At 40.9% G+C, this 18,169-nt stretch overlaps 1 protein-coding gene across 1 annotated transcript; it reads right to left on the reverse strand.

The window, feature by feature from the left end:
• Positions 1–1,298: 1,298 nt before the first annotated feature.
• Positions 1,299–14,244, reverse strand: LOC149281404 (uncharacterized). The gene is made up of 17 exons (XM_089499359.1): positions 14,220–14,244; positions 13,294–13,383; positions 12,447–12,569; positions 10,103–10,273; positions 9,779–9,867; positions 9,490–9,690; positions 8,796–8,978; positions 8,247–8,366; positions 7,810–8,072; positions 7,653–7,733; positions 7,260–7,349; positions 4,556–4,694; positions 3,335–3,439; positions 2,585–3,055; positions 2,231–2,423; positions 1,734–1,898; positions 1,299–1,403 (listed from the first exon to the last, which is right to left on the reverse strand). Exons 1-17 carry the CDS (start codon positions 14,238–14,240, stop codon positions 1,299–1,301), a joined length of 2,610 nt encoding a protein of 869 aa, XP_089355485.1. The 5' UTR covers positions 14,241–14,244.
• Positions 14,245–18,169: the final 3,925 nt, after the last annotated feature.

Raw genomic sequence — 18,169 nt, forward strand, 5'->3', positions numbered from 1 at the left:
CAATTCCAGAGCTAGCTTTTATCTTCAGCCCCTGCTAAACAATGACCAAATTTATATATGGCAACATATCTTGATAGTAATTCACATTTTATATAAGTATGTTCTTGAGGGCCACATCCATCCTTTAAATATTTAGTGGGTTTTTTTTTTTAAATTGTTATACTTCTGGCCTTTAGGGGGTAGTGATTTTTTTTTCCTACATAGACAAGATCTTGAGCACTAGGTTTCTCAGCCTTATATTTAATGGGAGGGTAGAGAAAAAAATTTCACAGGCCTGGCAAATCTTGATGATATTTAAACTTAAAATTAATTTTCATCAGATCTAAATGAAACCATTCATTCACTCAAATGCCACCTCTTGCAAACCCCATCCCCTTGTTTTATGTTAACACAAGCTTTTTTTTTTTACATTTTAACAGATTAAAATAAAGAGACAAATCTTTTAATGTAGAAATTTACCTTTGTTTAATCCAGACGCTTTAGACAGCTCATTTTTTTGAAAAGAAAAAACATAACAAAAAAGGATGTTACACTATCCAAAGTCCAGGTTATTCCTCATAACAGTTTGACAGGTTTTGGGGAAAGGTAAACCTGGCTGACAGAGTACAATGGTTTGAGTGAACATAACTCCCCACCCCTTAACAAAAACAACACACTTAAAATCCAGTGTTCCAAGATTGCTCTGTAAAAGAAGTGTCAGCCTGTTACAATATGGGACAGAACAGTTATGTCACTAATAGAGCAAGAGGTAAACTGGTTTCGTGACCTTATAAACTGGGATATATCCATTCCAACATTAAAATAAGGCTGTTAACGTTTCAACTCTACCGACATCTCTTAATAGACTAATCGGAAATGTGCTCCAGCTGTCAGTAATGGATCACTTCATATACTCCTCGAAACAATTAAAATAAAACCATAAGTCTGTACAATTTATGAAACATAGGAAATCCGTGGCATGGGCACACATTTGGGTTGAGTTTAGCCATAATATGTGGGGAGGAGGAGATCTCTCTTCAAAACAATGAATATCCAGACATATTTAAAAAAAAAACCCCCAAAGAACAAAAAAAAAACAACAAACCTGCTCCTGCCTCCAGCATTACAAACATCCCAACCACTACATATGAAATTTAGTACAAACACCACTTTGTTCTGACTTACATGGCAATCTCAACCTAATTACAACTGGTATCTGAAATTGCTCAAATGCATTAATAGCCTTCTGAAGAAAAACAGGTGGGAGTAAATACAAAACAAAATGAAATTTACATTTAGCAAAACAAAAAATGGCGGAACTAGGATTGAGGGGAAACCTGCGCTTTCCTCATGGACCGCAGTGCCTTCTCTCGTAAATGCTTCTCCAAATCATCTAGATTGTCTTCTCCATCGCTTTCAGTCTCCTGGTGGGGGGGAAATGTATAGGGTTTTGTTTAGGATGGTACACGCCCGGCATCAGCAGAATTTTTATTACACTGCAGCGGAAGACAGAAAAGGAGGCAGAAAAATGATTGGCGACCGGGAATAGTTGTAAGTGGGGCTATATTGTACTGATCCCCTTCCCAAACCGCGTACAGAGAATGATACTCCCTGAACACAAACTTGTGACTGCACACAAGTTTGGTTCAGAGATCATATTTCTGAGGCGGCCTAAATACTACATTATGGCACTGAATGGATTTCATGAAAAGGACTCCAACTGGTTAAACTAGCCTCTTAACCACCCCCCTCACCTTCTTTACATCAGTGTCCACATCCTGTTCACCTGTCTCAGGAGAAGCAGCTACTGCAGCCTTTTCCTTCTTATGTTTTTTGTGCTTCTTATGCTTCTTGTCCTTCTTATGTTTCTTATCCTTCTTTTTCTTCTTCTTCTTCCCACCACCTTCTTGATCTGAAGTCTAAAGAGGAGGAAAAGTAATACTTTGTTTAACAAAACAATCTGAAGAGATTATGTTGTTAAGTAGAAATAAAATGATTAATATGAATAATCAAACAAAATGTACTAGCACAGCTGAGGTTCAAATTTCCAAAGCCTTAAATGTAAAGCACCACAAAGGATGCTGCATTGCATGGATCTGCACTATAAAAGTTTTAGCATTCTTACTGCCTGTCTTCTAGCATACTTTATGTTGCTGTTTCACTTGCACCTTCAGTAGTTATGACTTAATAGGGGAAACCACCATCACACCAAACTTAAAACTTGACAAATTTGTGATAAAGGATTGCATACCTGAGCGGGAGATGGGCTAGGTGTTGTGCTCTTTGCCTTCTTTCCAGGTGGAGGAGCAGGAGACCAGTTTCCTGAACGAGAGCGCGATCTTGTTGGTGACGGAGGTGTCGACTTCTTAGGAGGTGGCTCAGGGGATCCAGATACAGACCTAGAGGAAGAGACTCTTCTTGGAGGTGGCGGACTTGGAGATGTGCTAAAAACAAAAATACATATGTAAAAAATAAGTCTATGTGTCTGGGATTGGCACTGTACAAAATTTCCACAGAAATCAGTTTTGTGCATATCAGCAACTTCAACCGATTAAAAAATATATAAAAACACAACACCACATGTAACAGGTAAATGAAATCTTACTTTTTATTTTTCTTCAGTTCTGGAGTCCTGGACACCCTTCTGATTGGCCTTGTAGATGGAGAAGACGATTCCTGTCTCCTGACTGGAGATGTTGATGGCCCCCTTCTTTGTACTGGTGGACTCTCAGAGCACCGAGCAACCCTAGGACGTGGTGAGGGAGAGAGTCGTTTGGCTTGTGGCGGTGGTGAGCGAGCTTCTCTGACCTGCCTGATCGGGGGAGAGCCTTTTCGGTGTTTAGAAGTTGATGGGGAATGCCTCTTCCCTTGGGGAGATCCTTTCTGCTTGGGAGGTGGCGAGTGCGATAATCTGTGCTTCGATGGTGGCGGGGATTGAGAATTTCTGCGTTTTGGAGGTGGCTGTGGAAGGGGAGAGGAGGGTCTCCTCTTGGGTGGAGGAGAAGGGGAGTATCTTCTTTGGATTGGAGGAGAGTAGCGCCTCTGGGAAGGAGAATGCCTACGAGGAGAAGGAGACCTAGAAAGAGGAAATTAAAGGTTACATACTGGCCTGCTTACAGTATAACAAACTAGGAACGTCAACATATAACTGAATAAAAAGGAATATTTAAATAGCTAGTTTTATGTGATCATCGCTGAGCGTGAATTAATCTGGCTTTTTTCCTCCCCAAACAATATTTTGACTAGATGTTCTATAACCCCCCCAAAATGCAGGGCTCTATATGAAGGCCACACTTCGGCCACACTTCGTACTAACCAACATAAGAATACCTGCACCCTTTCATCTGATATTTACCTTCGTCTCTGAGGAGATGGTGAACGGCGCCTCCTTGGAGGTGGTCCTGGAGATGGACTTCGACGCCTTCTAGTTTGAGGTGGAGATGGACTCCTTCGCCTACGACTGCAAAATAAAGATTCAGAATCTGAAAATGTAAATCTGAAAACGGTTTTTGAAGTAGGCTCTCAGGAAAGCATAAATACCCCATTGCAGGCCAATTACAAACACATCAGATGCTAATCTTGTATGCACGGTGTCTAAAATTTCCTACAGCCTAGCTATTACAGATATGGAGTGCTTAAAAGCTAATATACTCAATCGTCAAGAAAGTAAAGATCAAACTAATTTAAAGAAACAGCAACAAGAAATTTAAATATTTCGCCTGTTTCCAGAACATTACCTCAGGCTTATTTATGCGATTAATAAGTTACTAGACTGGATTAGAAAAGTAATAGGAATGAAATACTAGTACAGATAAACAAGGCTTGGTCATCTAAACACACATGCCTAAGTGGTAAACAGCACGTTGCAACTATTAGGTGCCTGGGGGTAAGAGGATGACAGCATCACTTGGTTTTGCCTACAAGATGTTTAAGTGTTATTGATAAATACCAACATTTATTTTTAGAGGTAGGCTCAAACAGCCTATAAGGAAATACTAGATGAGGAAAGCAAAATTCCTACATATACGGTTTAAAAATCCACAAAGACAGACACCAAGACCACTTGGCAAGGTCGTAGGGGATGGTCCTGTGTAATCTTTGACTGTATAGAGATGTGGTTTCATAGTTCATGTTATGCGTTCTCATTTCACATGGTGAATCCATTATCATCATGCCCTATGCTTGGATGCCTTTGCGGTTTAATAGACCAAAGCCATTTTATTTGTTCTGTTTCGTCCAAGTTTACAACGTTGCAATCTATGCCTGTTTCACATTATAACTGAGCGTGTAAACCTTAAAACATTAAGTTATAAACATCAGCAAATAAACATCTTTCATTGCCAATGATTTTAAATGTCCATAGACTGCAGATGCTTATTTGGCAAGTACCTCAAAAACTGTTGCCTTTGGATGCAAATAATAAGGTCAAATTTATTCTGACATTATTCCATGGCTTTTTTTTTTTCTAGACAACTAGACATTTTGGATATCTCTAGAAAACTGGAAACAGTTCCATAATTTGGCTGGTAAAAAAACCTAGCTTTTATCAGATACAGATGCATGACCAGGTACATACCGGGGAGATGGATCCTTCGGCCTCCTACGCGGTGAAAGGCTTCGTGATGCTGAATGTCTCCGCCGCCTACCAACTTCTCCATTTTTTACTGATGCCCTTTTTGGCCTTTCATCTTCCGACGAGGATGAAGAGCCAGAATCTGTAAACAACACACTATTGAATTTGATTTTAGACACAGCCTTAAAGAACGCCAGTCTTCTACAGCCACTAAGTGGCCCTAATATATGGTAGCAACACTCAATGATTTCTTAATCGCATCTATTTGGAGTTTTATTAAATATATATTATGTTTTTAAGACAAGAAAGGATTTCTTTAGATCATATCTAATTTATTTACTGTATAAAAATATAAAGTAGTGTATTGAAGGAAAAAAAAACAAAAAAAACAAAACTTAATTTTACTCATCTACAAAAGCAAACGGAAATAGAAATACCCAATGTTTTTGTGCAAAAGTACAAGCGGTGCATTTCAATTTCAAAACTATTTTTCCAAATCGAGTCAGCCAGCTCCTATGTCCTATTTGGGACATCTTTGAAGCCCAATTTATCCCCATAAAACCATATATTTTTGAAAACTAGACACCAATGGTGTTATTTTAAAACTTTCCCATGCACTAATTCTACCACTAGCCTTTGTTAACGTTTGGGTACTAAAATTAGTGCATGCAAAGTGTGCAAATACCAACATTTTGTGCGCCCATGTGCTATATGGGACAACTTTGAAGCCAGACAATTCAATTTACCCTATCAAACCATATATATGTTTGATAACTAGACACACCTCAGGGTATTTGAAATGGTGATGTTTTAACTATTTCCATGATATCTGGGAAGATACAGAACAAATTTTAGGACTTGCTTTTTTTTTTACTAGATGGTGTCATGGTGACATGGCTGAGGTTATTACATTTATATTTATTTTAATTTACTTATAAGTGAGCTGGGCTCCACTGACCTGCATGGGGAGCTCACAGTTCTCAGGAGGGCCTTAACAATATTGAGGCATTGAAGCTAGGAAAGCAACCGTTGATCCCTTTCTATGCTCGTTTAACCCCATAATGTGCCAGGCCTTAACTATGCTTGGCATAGGTTCAAAAATGTCATTGGTTCAAAAATGCACCGATATATATAGATACTGTATTGGCTCGGATACAGGCCGCCCCCGTATATAGGCCGCACCCTAAAAGTTTGGTGCTTTTTTAACAGTTTTTTTCTTTAAAAAAGCACCCAAAAAAACATGCTGCCACTGTCGTCCCCCCCCCCCCGAGATATGCTGCCACTGTCGCCCCCCCCCCCCGAGATATGCTGCCACTGTCTCCCCCCCCCGAGATATGCTGCCACTGTCTCCCCCCCCCGAGATATGCTGCCACTGTCTCCCCCCCGAGATATGCTGCCACTGTCGCCCCCCCCCGAGATATGCTGCCACTGTCGCCCCCCCCCGAGATATGCTGCCACTGTCGTCCCCCCCCCGAGATATGCTGCCACTGTCTCCCCCCCCCGAGATATGCTGCCACTGTCTCCCCCCGAGATATGCTGCCACTGTCGCCCCCCCCGAGATATGCTGCCACTGTCGCCCCCCCCCGAGATATGCTGCCACTGTCGCCCCCCCCGAGATATGCTGCCACTGTCGCCCCCCAGAGATATGCTGCCACCTGCCACCCCCCGAGATATGCTGCCACTGCCCCCCCCCCGAGATATGCTGCCACTGTCGCCCCCCGAGATATGCTGCCACTGTCGCCCCCCGAGATATGCTGCCACTGTCGCCCCCCGAGATTTGCTGCCACTGTCGCCCCCCGAGATTTGCTGCCACTGTCGCCCTCCCCCCCCCCCCCGACTTACCAGAGCAGAGTCCCGGGTGTCTTGCAGGGCCGGCGGGGGACATCTACGCAATACGCGTATACAACTTCCGGTGCCGGCACGTCCGCTGAGTGCCGGCACGTCCGCTGAGTGCCGGCACGTCCGCTGAGTGCCGGCACGTCCGCTGAGTGCCGGCACGTCCGCTGAGTGCCGGCACGTCCGCTGAGTGCCGGCACGTCCGCTGAGTGCCGGCACGTCCGCTGAGTGCCGGCACGTCCGCTGAGTGCCGGCACGTCCGCTGAGTGCCGGCACGTCCGCTGAGTGCCGGCACGTCCGCTGAGTGCCGGCACGTCCGCTGAGTGCCGGCACGTCGCTGAGTGCCGGCACCGGAAGTTGTATACGCGTATTGCGTAGATGTCCCCCGCAAGACACCCGGGAGTCTGCTCTGGTAAGTCTTGGGGGCAGAGGTAAAACGCATCAGGCGGACGGTCACCAGCTGCGGCGATGCGGGTAAACAACCTCCGCAGCCGGTGACCGTCCGCACGATACGCTTAGACAACCTCCCATGCCGGCACCCCACCCCCCGTGGGAAGTGCTGGCAGGGGAGGCTATCTGAGCGTATCGGAGAGTAGGATGCAGGTCCCCTGCACCGCTGCGGGGATCTGTATCCTAACCCCGCTGCCTGGGACTGCATGTCCCGGGCGTCGGGCGCTAGACCCCGAATATAGGCCGCACCCCCACTTTAAAGACTTAAAGTGGGGGGAAAAAAGTGCCAATTCGAGCCAATACGGGGTGTGTGTATATATATATATATATATATATATATATATATATATATATATATATATATATATATATATATACACACACACATACACACACAGGGTAACATTCGGTAATAAAGTACCTGAAGAAGACTGCTGGTTCTGTCTCCTGTACTGACGCCGCTGCTGCACGGAGTCTGCAGGGCCCAGTCTCCCCCCTTTATCATCATCATCTACAACAGAGGTTTCAATCAAAACAAAGTCAAACAATACAAAAATATGCACAAAGACGTTCAATTTCATATGTAAATGGCAGTATTATGGAATATGAGGTTTTGACATCAGGACAAATGTCATATCTATCGTTTTTCATCTGTACCCACTATGTAAACTTTTTGGGGTAAAACCATTTTTTTTTTAAAAAAAAAGCTTACATACTAAGTAAATGTTGATCTATTTAATGTAATATTAAGATTGTAATAACTTGCAAACAGACAGCTGTAGCATAAGAAAATAATCTACATTGAATTATTTACCAGATTCTGACAAATCCCTTTTGCGTTGCTTTGGAGGTGGTGAAGGAGTCTTCTTTTTGTCCACAGTTTTATGTTTTGTTGCTGCACAAAAATAGATGTTAGTATAAAAAGAAAAAAAAAATTTACTAAAAAAACCAAAAACATTTGCCTGAATTACCTGAAGCTCTAGGAGACAATGAACTCCTTTTTCTGGCTCTAAACGACTGTTGCGGTGATGGTGATCGTCTTTTTGGTGGCGGGCTTGGAGGCGGTGACTGCCTGTATCTCCTACGTGGTGGGCTTGCAGATGGTGAGGAGCGGCGAGGCTTGCGGGGTGGACTAGAAGATATTCTTTTCACTTGCTTTTTAGGTGGAGGTGGTGATCGGGAAGAAGATGATGAAGAGCTGCTACCAGACAGAGATGCAGAAGAACGCCTTCTCCTAAATTACATAATATATTGAGGAATTAATTTCCTAAAGTGCATTATATTCCTGTATATAAGCTGGATAACCCTAGCCAATGACAAAATTTATATTGATAAAACCCAACATTAAAACAGGCATATATATGCATAGCTGCCAAAGCAAGATTACACAATTCCATGCAATACACACCTCCTCACTGGACTTCTGCTTCTCTTGTGCCTTGGTGGAGGCGGCATGCGACGTGGTGGGCTTCTCCTCCTCGGTGATGGCCTATGTCTAGGGCTTGGCCGTCTTCTGGGGCTGTAGGATCTACTCAATAAGAACAATATTACTATAAACCTTTGAGAAAGAAACATTACGATAAAGTTTTACCTAACACATAAGACAGTAGTAAAGGTTAATGCTGATGGTAGCAAACAGTTTGATCCTAATTTATGTATGAGAATAAAAAGGCCATGTTTTAAAAAAAATGTAATTCCATAAGTGTCAATCGGACCTAACAGCCTCTTTTACACTGCTAAGATTACAATAAAGTACTAAGACTTTACAACTGACATGGATGAGCTTTATGCAATGCATTAACAATCCTGGGAAGCAAAGAAATCATTACAGAGGAGATGTGTTGAGTCCTACAGATCACTTATGCTTTCCTTTCAAAGGCCAACAGCAGCACAAAGGCTATTAACATAAGGGAAAGGGTATGATTTATGCACACCTGTGAAAGATTTACGCACTTACCGTGATCGCGACCTATGACGCCTCCTAGGTCTGGAATGAGATGGGGAACGCGATTTTGATTTTGACCGTGAACGAGACTTGTGGCGATGGCGCTCCCGTTCTTTAACCTTACGAATATTTGGTTCGGGAGATGTCTCCTTTGTGTCTGGAATAGGGTCTGCTTTGTTAGCTTTCAGGATGTCACTGAAAAAATGCGGGAAAAAGAAAAAAAATAAGTAAAACCGGAAAATACTCATGTCTGGAAGTTGCAGTACAGGTCGTTTGAAGTTTTACATAACCATAAAAATACAGATAGATTTGAAAAGATCAGTTAAAAATACCGTTAATAGAAATTAACAGAACAGCCTCTGCAAAGATAACAGCTGTACCTGCCTGGCAATAGTACTAACAGTAACTGAAGTTATTGATACACAAAATGATTAAAAAAAAAAAATGGTGATCCAATAAGCTTTATAATCAGGATGAAAAAAAAGAAAAAGGGAAACAGTTTTAAGATTAAACCCAGTAAGTTCACAAACTGTTTAGGGATGAGAGCTTTTAGGCTTTCAATGATAGCCTTTTCTTTGAAAAAGTTTAGTTCTACCAAAAAAGACTGAACAATGGAAGCCAATCCCATGCAAGCTACCTGCCCACATTTTACACACACCAATATTCCTTAATAAGTGAAAGTGACAGATAAAAACAAGATACCAACCTAGTTGAAGTTGCCTCCTGAACAGAAGGCTCCTTCACTTTAACGGATGACTCAGGTTCTGGCAGCTCTGGTTCTCTCTTCTCAGTAACAGGAGAAGGACTACGACTTTTTGTCCTATGCCGGGGTGAACGAGAGGGGCTTCTCTTTCTCTCTCTACGGGCTGGAGACCTTCTTCGTGGAGAGGAAGACCTTGATTTGCGTCTATAATGAAGAGGCATCAGGGTGTGATTAGTTCGACACCCCAAAGACTAATTGCAAAAAACACATACATGCTCTTAATGGCAAGTACCTTCGTGGACTTCTGGAGCGATCTTTTTTGTCTCTGTCATCCTTATCATCATCTTGCTTTTTTAAAGATGCCAACTTCTCTTGTTCAATCTAGAGGTAAAAAAGAACGGAGGTAAAAATCTGGTGTACAGATTGGCGTAAAACTTGCAAACCTGTTACTAAAAGTTAGAAAACAGAACATGCAATGACAGTAAGCAAACCTAGTAAGGCACTAGAACATCTGGAAACCTTTTTGAATCCGTGTACATAGTAGTCATATACAAGATTAAAATAATTTGATACTCATTTTTTGACAACACTTTCATAACAAAATACAACTGAATACCTGTCTTTGCTTTATTTCTTCTTTCTTTAACTCCAAGAATGCTGTTGGGATCCCTGCAATATTTTCTTGGGCACTCAGCAGTAAAGGCCATAGCTCTCCCATGAATTCTCTAGCGTTTTTACCATTAAGAAAGCCAGTCAGATTAATCTGCATCATTTTGGAGTCTGGGTTCTGGAAAAAGAGAACATATGATTTACAGGTGAGTAAAAAACAAAACAAAAAAAAATACCCTGAAGATTTTAATTATATTTACATAACATTCAATACTAGAACACATTAGCCTAACATGAATACAAATGTGAAAACAAAGTCTGTCCCTAGGACTTTGCGGCTTACGTTTTGCCAAAGACCAAATCACTTTCCTTAACTAAACGTCCTGTTAATCCTTTGTGGATATTTCCAAAGTCCGATTTTTCTTTTTAAATGCATAGTCTAATCTATTAATCTGATCTTCACTATCACTGAGAAATACACACTATACCATTAAAAATGATATTGCCTAAATTAAAAGAAAACCTTACATTTAGGACTTAAAATGAATGGAGTGAAAACTTTTCATGCATGTCCCTGCCTACCGATTACACTAAATAGTATTTAGAGGTGCAGTCCACAAAGGGTTAAAAGGCTGAGTTCAACATAAATGGGCAGTTCAATCAACTCATAGAAAAAAAGCCCAAGATCAAGCAATATTGGTCCATGTATAAAGCACAGCGCAAAAGCACAAAGTACAGAGTACAGATCCCAGCAGTCTTCAGTCTCGTCTTGAAACCTTGTGGGGGTTTTGGGAATCTCCAAGCTCCCCTTGAGAGAAAGGTGTTCGCTTGGCTTGCTTCCGATTGCCTACAGCAACTCAACCACCTTGAGTTTAATGTTATATCATTTATCTAAATTGCAAAAAATGAACAAGCAATAATGAGTACACAACCACAAATATAGTTTTATCAAATTTCTATGCTTTTATATTATGCTCCACATTCAAATTAAAAGGGCCAGTCCTAGACGGAATCTCACTAAATGCAATAATCATGAAATTAAGATGCTCATCGTTATAAATAGAATTAGTTACATGCAGTTAGAAAACATTGTTCAAGCGCGAGTGCTTTAGACTAAAAGCTCAAACTCTGCACCTCAAAATAGACAGCATGTCACTATGGTAGCCTTTGCGCGAAGGGTTATTAAGCGATGCTCTGTAGGACAAAGGATGCTAGATGGTCACATTCAAGATCAACTGAGCAGCATCAGAATTAATGATTAAAGAGAACCCTCCATAAAATAGTTCCTTTATAGGAGGTGCTAACAATGGGAACAGAATAACTTCTATTCTGTAGAGACAAACACGCAAATCCATAGCTTGAGCAAGTATTTTTTTTCTAGAAACAACCCTGTTACTGTTAAATGTAACAATTCACACACACACACACACACACACACTGTATGAAAACTTTGAAATAGGTAATTTTGGATGTTTCAAATGCCAACTGACGAGTGTGCAGCATTTATGCTATGGGATGAAAATCTACCATGCTAGCATTGTTAATGTGTTCTGTTCTCTATTCTTAATACAGTATTCCTGCGGATCTGTGTCAAAGTAAATAGCAATGCTGATCTGTGTATTACCTGTTTACATTGACAGGTACAAAATTAGTTGCTGAAATGTTTTATTCAACTGAAAGGAAAATTAGAAATATTTTTGATGTCCACCGAGTAAACCATGACAAAATAGTGGCGAGAGGAAAAAGCAAAGATGGGCTGTCAAAAATATCAACTATACTCGAATCTGAAAGGGTCACTTTAAAGCACAGGAAAAAAATTCTCCCTTCACCTCCATACATCGTACACAGCCCTAAAATGAATTACTTAAATACCCACCATACAATAAGCGCTTTGCTTATTAAAGAGGGCAGCTAAGAAGAATTCTGGCTTAAATGAAGTGTCAGTTTGCTTTGTGTTGGTGGGCCACCATAACACAACTCACCTCCAAAACACACACTGCATCATCAAGAGAGTTGGGTGAGAGCGACATTGGACACTCACTCTGCTGTGCCCTAATTAGTTGATGGTGCTATACTTCACACGAAAGGAATAACATCCATTTTGGTTCAAGCCTTTTAAATCATAAATCACATCATCATTAGAAATCTGCCATCTAGCCCAGAACGTCACACAGCAAAATCATTACAATAACTTCCTTCTCAACTGCACTTTGAATACCATGTACCATCAGCTAAAAATAAATCAACTTTTCTGTTTTCTAAAATGAATAGTTACACAGTATACATCCTAACAAAAAAGCCTTTCATATAGCAGACAGTGACAGACAGAAACCTCCGACAACATGGATTACCTTGACTTCCAGCTGATTGAAAATAAAGTCAATGACCACATCATCTTCAAATCCTAGTATTTCCGTAACCCTTTTTGTTATCCAGGGCTTGATGACCTCAAGGTTTACTTTGCTCATTTCAACCTGTTTGGTGAAAGAAAAAAAATATTTACAACACATCAGGTTCAAGATACAGAATACGTTTTCCCATATTATTCAAAACCTAGATGTGCATGTATGTTTTAGAAAACAAAAATGGGTGAACCTACTTCCCAAAGCACACTGTTCAGAAGAATAAAAAGCTTCATCAATGATAGTGAGTCAGAAGTTTACTTACATGCTTACTGAATATTAAACATGCAGTTTAGCAGCTGTTATGAAACTACGACTCAAAGCCACAAACCCTTGTAGTTCAACTCTGGAACTACATGACTAGGCTAAGAAACTCAAAATATGCATCTCATTGACACAGGTGGACTCATCATCCAAGAGGTGCAACAGAAAAGGAGGTAGGGACATACTATGGGTACACACATCCTGTTGTAGGGTAGGGACCACCAGGAACTCTGGTGGAATGTAACAGAATTTGAGGTCACTCATCTACCATACTTTCAGTAAAGTAAAGCTCTCTTGCCTCTAAGTGCCTTATGAGTAAGCGCTAGTATCAGTGTGAAATGCATTAAGTTTCAATTGACCTATATCCACCTGTTCCTGCACACACATTTACTTTATTTAATATCAAGGACAAGAGTGCGGATTTATTTTTTTTCATTTATCGGCTTTATTCTGTAGGGTGATAACAAAAAGGTGTCTCAGACTTCTGTGGGATTTTACCCTGGGCAAATGTTATTTAAGAAAAAAAGTATACCTTCTTTTCCAGACATTCTGCAAATTTGAGTTGCTTCAGGAGCTTTTTTTGTTTGTTGCTGAATCGATTATCTTGCTCTGCACTTGTACCCTGTATAAGAAACAAAAAGAACATAATCAAAAGAGAGGAAATACTCACGTATGCACAAGAGAAGGCAACACAGAAACTCAATATAGTTGGCAAGAAGAAATATTACTTGCGTACTGTAAACTACAAAACACGAATTATCTGCAAGTTTCTCACGTGCAAAGCAAATGAAAGTAGACCTAAATAATCATAATTTCCTACAAAAAAAAAGGACATTCACATTTTTGCATGGAACGTCTACGCTGCATATCATTGAGGGGAAACAACCTAAACTAAAAAAAAAACCGCTTAATCCTTGATATCTCAATAACGGCCAATTTGGACGAAAGCACGAAATTCCACTTAATAGTAACATGACTTTTATGGCCACAGTTTGGAATCCAGCGTGCTATAGCATAAGTAGATGGTCGCTAGACTCAATATGTAGCTGGTAACGTGGGTCCTGAACCAATAGCAGGCACCGCCGTCAGTCTGGCGCACACACACACTTCCTCCAACCGCTGCTCTTTACACTGAGGCCTATGACTACGATAAGCACCGCGGGTGTAAATACATAGTACGAACCAACACACTTACGTTCACTTCACATAAGAGTATCGAAGAACGCTGTAACCACTACATGCTTTTGTCGGTCTATGGGACATATTTAGTTTTCACATATAACCATATTGAGACTACAGCTTAGGCCTTGTACTCTATCAGTAGGACTCATGGCGCAGAACACTCAATAGGCTGCGAACATAATCAGACCTTATCAACGGACACAAAACCCGCCATGGCCTAGCCTAGCCTGCCCCCCCGATGCCCCCAATACTAATTTCCCGGTTCCCATAACTCACGCGGAAGAATCCCGCGTCCATGTTGCCCGCCTCGTTCTCTCGCCTCACGCAGCTCGATTCTCCGTTTCCCACAAGGCAACGAGCACAGTGAGAGGCGGCGCTTCGTAATCACGTGATCGGGGCTTCTGGAAAGGCGGGACGTGACGTAAACTTCAGTCACTTAGAACATTAACTCAGGCTTAAATTAAGGGGATTGTGCAGTTTGATACAGAATCCTGGTGCTGTGAAATCATAACGAACCCTACTTACTTTCTTGCGTAGTTTGTGAATAATAATATATCTATATATCGATATAGACGCATATATGTTCACATTTATATACTGTATATATATATATATATATATATCACAATTCTGTTGAGCAGAAGTAGCGTTTGTGGTTGGGAAAGTAAGTATTGATGTATGTGTTATATACTGTATATTGAATATAGGTAATATTTTAACGTTATTGCCATAAACTAACAATTTACTGGTATAGGAAGCCAATACCAGTTATTACTATAGAAACATCCGAAAATGTGTTTATATATTAAATTAATATAATTAAAATATCCAATAAATTATTCCTTGACATCCTTACCTTTTTTTTTTTAAAAGCTGTCACTAAAATACAGTCGCATAAAAAAAATTGAGGTAAAGCCCTACCCTCTAGCTAGGCCTCTAACCGTACTTTTAGACGACTGTAAAAAAGGAGTAATCTTTCTTTAAGATATCTTGCATATTTTAGGCAAATAGTGATGCTGTTTATCGTCTGTGTGGATTGTGAATGGTAGGGAGTTGCATGAGGTGCTGTACGATGTTATTATATATAGGGGTTTGTTAATATATTGCCGGTCATACTATGTCAGTTATGGTTTCCTTATACACTTTGAAGGTATGTACTGTTAGAAGTACATACAAATACATTATATGGACAAAAATATTAGGACACCTGACCATTACAGAAATAGGGACTTTTATGACGTTGCATTCAAAATGCATAGATGGAAATGTGTAGTCGGACCCTCCTTTGCAGCTTCCACTCTTCTAGAAAGGCTTTACACAAGATTTTGGGAGTGTTTTTTTTTTTATTTTCTTTTGTTTAATTGAGGAAAACCTGATTGAAAGATAAAGTGCCTTGTACATAATAAAACACCAAAAAAAATCTTATATACGGTAAATATACCATATTTTCTCAATCATAAGATGACCCTGATTATAAGAAGACCCCCCAAAATTTGAATATTAATTTAGGAAAAAAAAGAAAAAGCCTGGATATAAGATTACCCTATAGGAAAAAAAGTTTTACTAATAAATATTAATTCACATGTAAACATTTTTAATATTTAACCCCTTCGCTCCCAGGGGTTTTTGGTACCTCAAGTGCCATTTTCAGCAATGATTCACTTTTCCTGTGAATAGTGTACCCATGTAAACTATATATTGTTTTTTCAAGGAGAGATAGAGCTTTCGTTTGATACCATAATTGGATGATTAGCGGGAATTTTTTTTAAATTTTCCCTCTGAATCCTCACAAAATTAGGTAAAGTGATGGAAAATCCCCTCCAAGCTTATCAATTCAGGTGTCCTGATTTCAGAAATACATAATTTATATAGATTTTCCATACTTTCCCAGCATTATTATCTTTTTTATATATTTTTTTAGTTTTTTTGTTAGAGGTCCTCTTAGGGACTTCTTGAACATGTTATTAATGCCAGTGATGTCACAATGACAACACTTAGCTCCCTTTATTGTTTTTTTATTATTATTTATTGTATTATTTTAATGATTTAAAAAAACAAAAAAAACCCCTTCAAATTACTAACTGTTCTCTCCTCCCTGCGATCCCCCTGCACCAATCACACTGTGATCTCTATGCAAGCCCCCACAGACTTGCATAGAGATCGCAGCGTCTGTGCCTCATCAGAGGACAGGATACCCCCTGCAGTTATGTACATCTGCCCCCCAGATATGTTTTACATGCCACTCTGCCCCCAGAAATGCCTTATATGCCACTCTGCCTCACTTGGAAACAAGCTTGCTTGGAAATGTAGCTGTTGTGGCCTCACCCCAAGTGGCCTCCTCATAAGTGGATAGTTAAGAGTTACACTGGACTATCCAGACAACCATGCCTGGTCTTCATGCTTTCATCCAACTACTCCTCTGGCAATCACACATGTCTGCCATATCTCCTTCTCTTACAGGTATGATCACACGACTGAACCCCCCATCTCTTGCTGTTACCCCTGCTTTACACTTGGTATGATCACATATTTCGTCTGAACCCCCCCATCTCCTGCTGTTACCCCTGCTTTACACTTGGTATGATCACATATTTCGTCTGAACCCCCATCTCCTGCTGTTACCCCTGCTTTACACTTGGTATGTCTTTATACGGCATGTCTCCATACCCTGCTGCTTTCCAAGGGTTAAATTTGGTGCCCTCTAGTCTAGCTTAATTGTCTTTAACTGTGCCCTATGGAATGTCCGCTCAGTATGCAACAAACTCGCCTGTATGCATGACCTTTTTCTCTCCCATGCTTTTAACCTCCTAGCACTAACTGAAACCTGGATCCCCTCCCATGATACTACCGCCTCTGCTGCACTCTCCTTCGGGGGATTACGCTTCAGCCACACTCCTAGGCCTGATGGCAGAAAGGGTGGTGGTGTAGGCATCCTACTCTCCTCTCACTGCACCTTCCAGCATATACCAAGCCCTCCCTCCCTCTCATTCTGTTCCTTTGAGGTTCACACAATCCGTCTTTTATTTTCTCTCTTCAAATTGCAGTAATATATCGCCCTCCAGGTCATACCTCAGAGTTCTTTGACCACTTTTCTGCCTGGCTCCCTTTCTTCCTCTCTCCTAAGAGTCTTATGGGTGACTTCAACATTCCTTTAGATATATCTAACAACTGTGCTAGCTCCAAACTCCTCTCCATGACATCCTCTTCTGGTCTTTCTCAATGGACTAATTCCCCTACACACACAGAGGGACACTCACTTGATCTGGTTTTCTCCAGATCATGCTTCCTTTCAGATTTCTCCATCTCTCCCTTTCCCCTGTCTGACCACTTTTCTCCAGTGCTAACCCCTAACGAAACTAAAACTAACTAAAACACTAGTCCCTGACTTCTTCCATATACACCTGCAGGAGACCCCGTACCATAATAATTTATATATATCCTAACAAAACACAGCTCACCTCATGTTTGTAGGCCATTACCAGATAATACCCTTACCCAACTGTCAGCCTCACTAGAACCTCTCTTACATTCCATTTTAACCCTTTCCTGCCCAGACACAGCTGCCTCTTTTTATAACAATACACTTGCCTCATCTCTCAACAGCATAGCTCCAATTACTAAATATTACCTCTGACAATTGAAACGCCAACCATGGCATACCAAAACCACACGGCTTCTTCAGAAGTGCTGCTGCACTGCCGAGTGCTACTTCAGAAAATCCAAATCCAGCGAAGACTTTACTCACTCTAAATTTATGCTGCGGACCTACAACTCTTCTCTCTCGCCAAACAGCTCTACTACTCCACTCTCGCATCCTCCCTTTCTTCTAACCCGTGACACTTTTTTTCTACCTTCAACTCCCTTCTCTGTCCCTCCATACCCGCACCACAAACCTTTCTCACTGCCCAAGATCTTGCTACCCACTTCAAAGACAAGATCAAGACTATTAGACAAGACCTCTCTTCTTTACAACCCCTCCTACACCAACCACCCCCACTCTCTCCACTCATCCCATACTAACTGCCTTTTCCTTTACAACTGAAGAAAAGAGAGAGCCACTCTTCTTTCTTCCTCTCATCCAACAACCTGTCCCCATGACTCCATCCCATCACACCTCACAAATGTCCATCCCTTGGTCCATCACTTACCCACCTAATTAATCTTTATCATCTGGAACTGTACCAACAGCCTTCAAGCATGTGCTAATCACACCCATTCTAAAAAAC

Source organism: Sceloporus occidentalis, unplaced genomic scaffold (assembly GCF_023333645.1).
Source record: "Sceloporus occidentalis isolate IW3139 unplaced genomic scaffold, rSceOcc1.0.p SCAF_133, whole genome shotgun sequence".
NCBI lineage: Eukaryota > Metazoa > Chordata > Lepidosauria > Squamata > Phrynosomatidae > Sceloporus > Sceloporus occidentalis.

Coding starts and splice junctions, on each gene's coding strand:
- LOC149281404 (XM_089499359.1), bottom strand. CDS start 14,240: ATGGACGCGGGATTCTTCCGC. Junction 12,570..13,293: donor CAGAATGTCTGGAAAAGAAG/GTATACTTTTTT, acceptor TTCACCAAACAG/GTTGAAATGAGCAAAGTAAA. Junction 3,440..4,555: donor CCGAAGGATCCATCTCCCCG/GTATGTACCTGG, acceptor TTTATTTTGCAG/TCGTAGGCGAAGGAGTCCAT.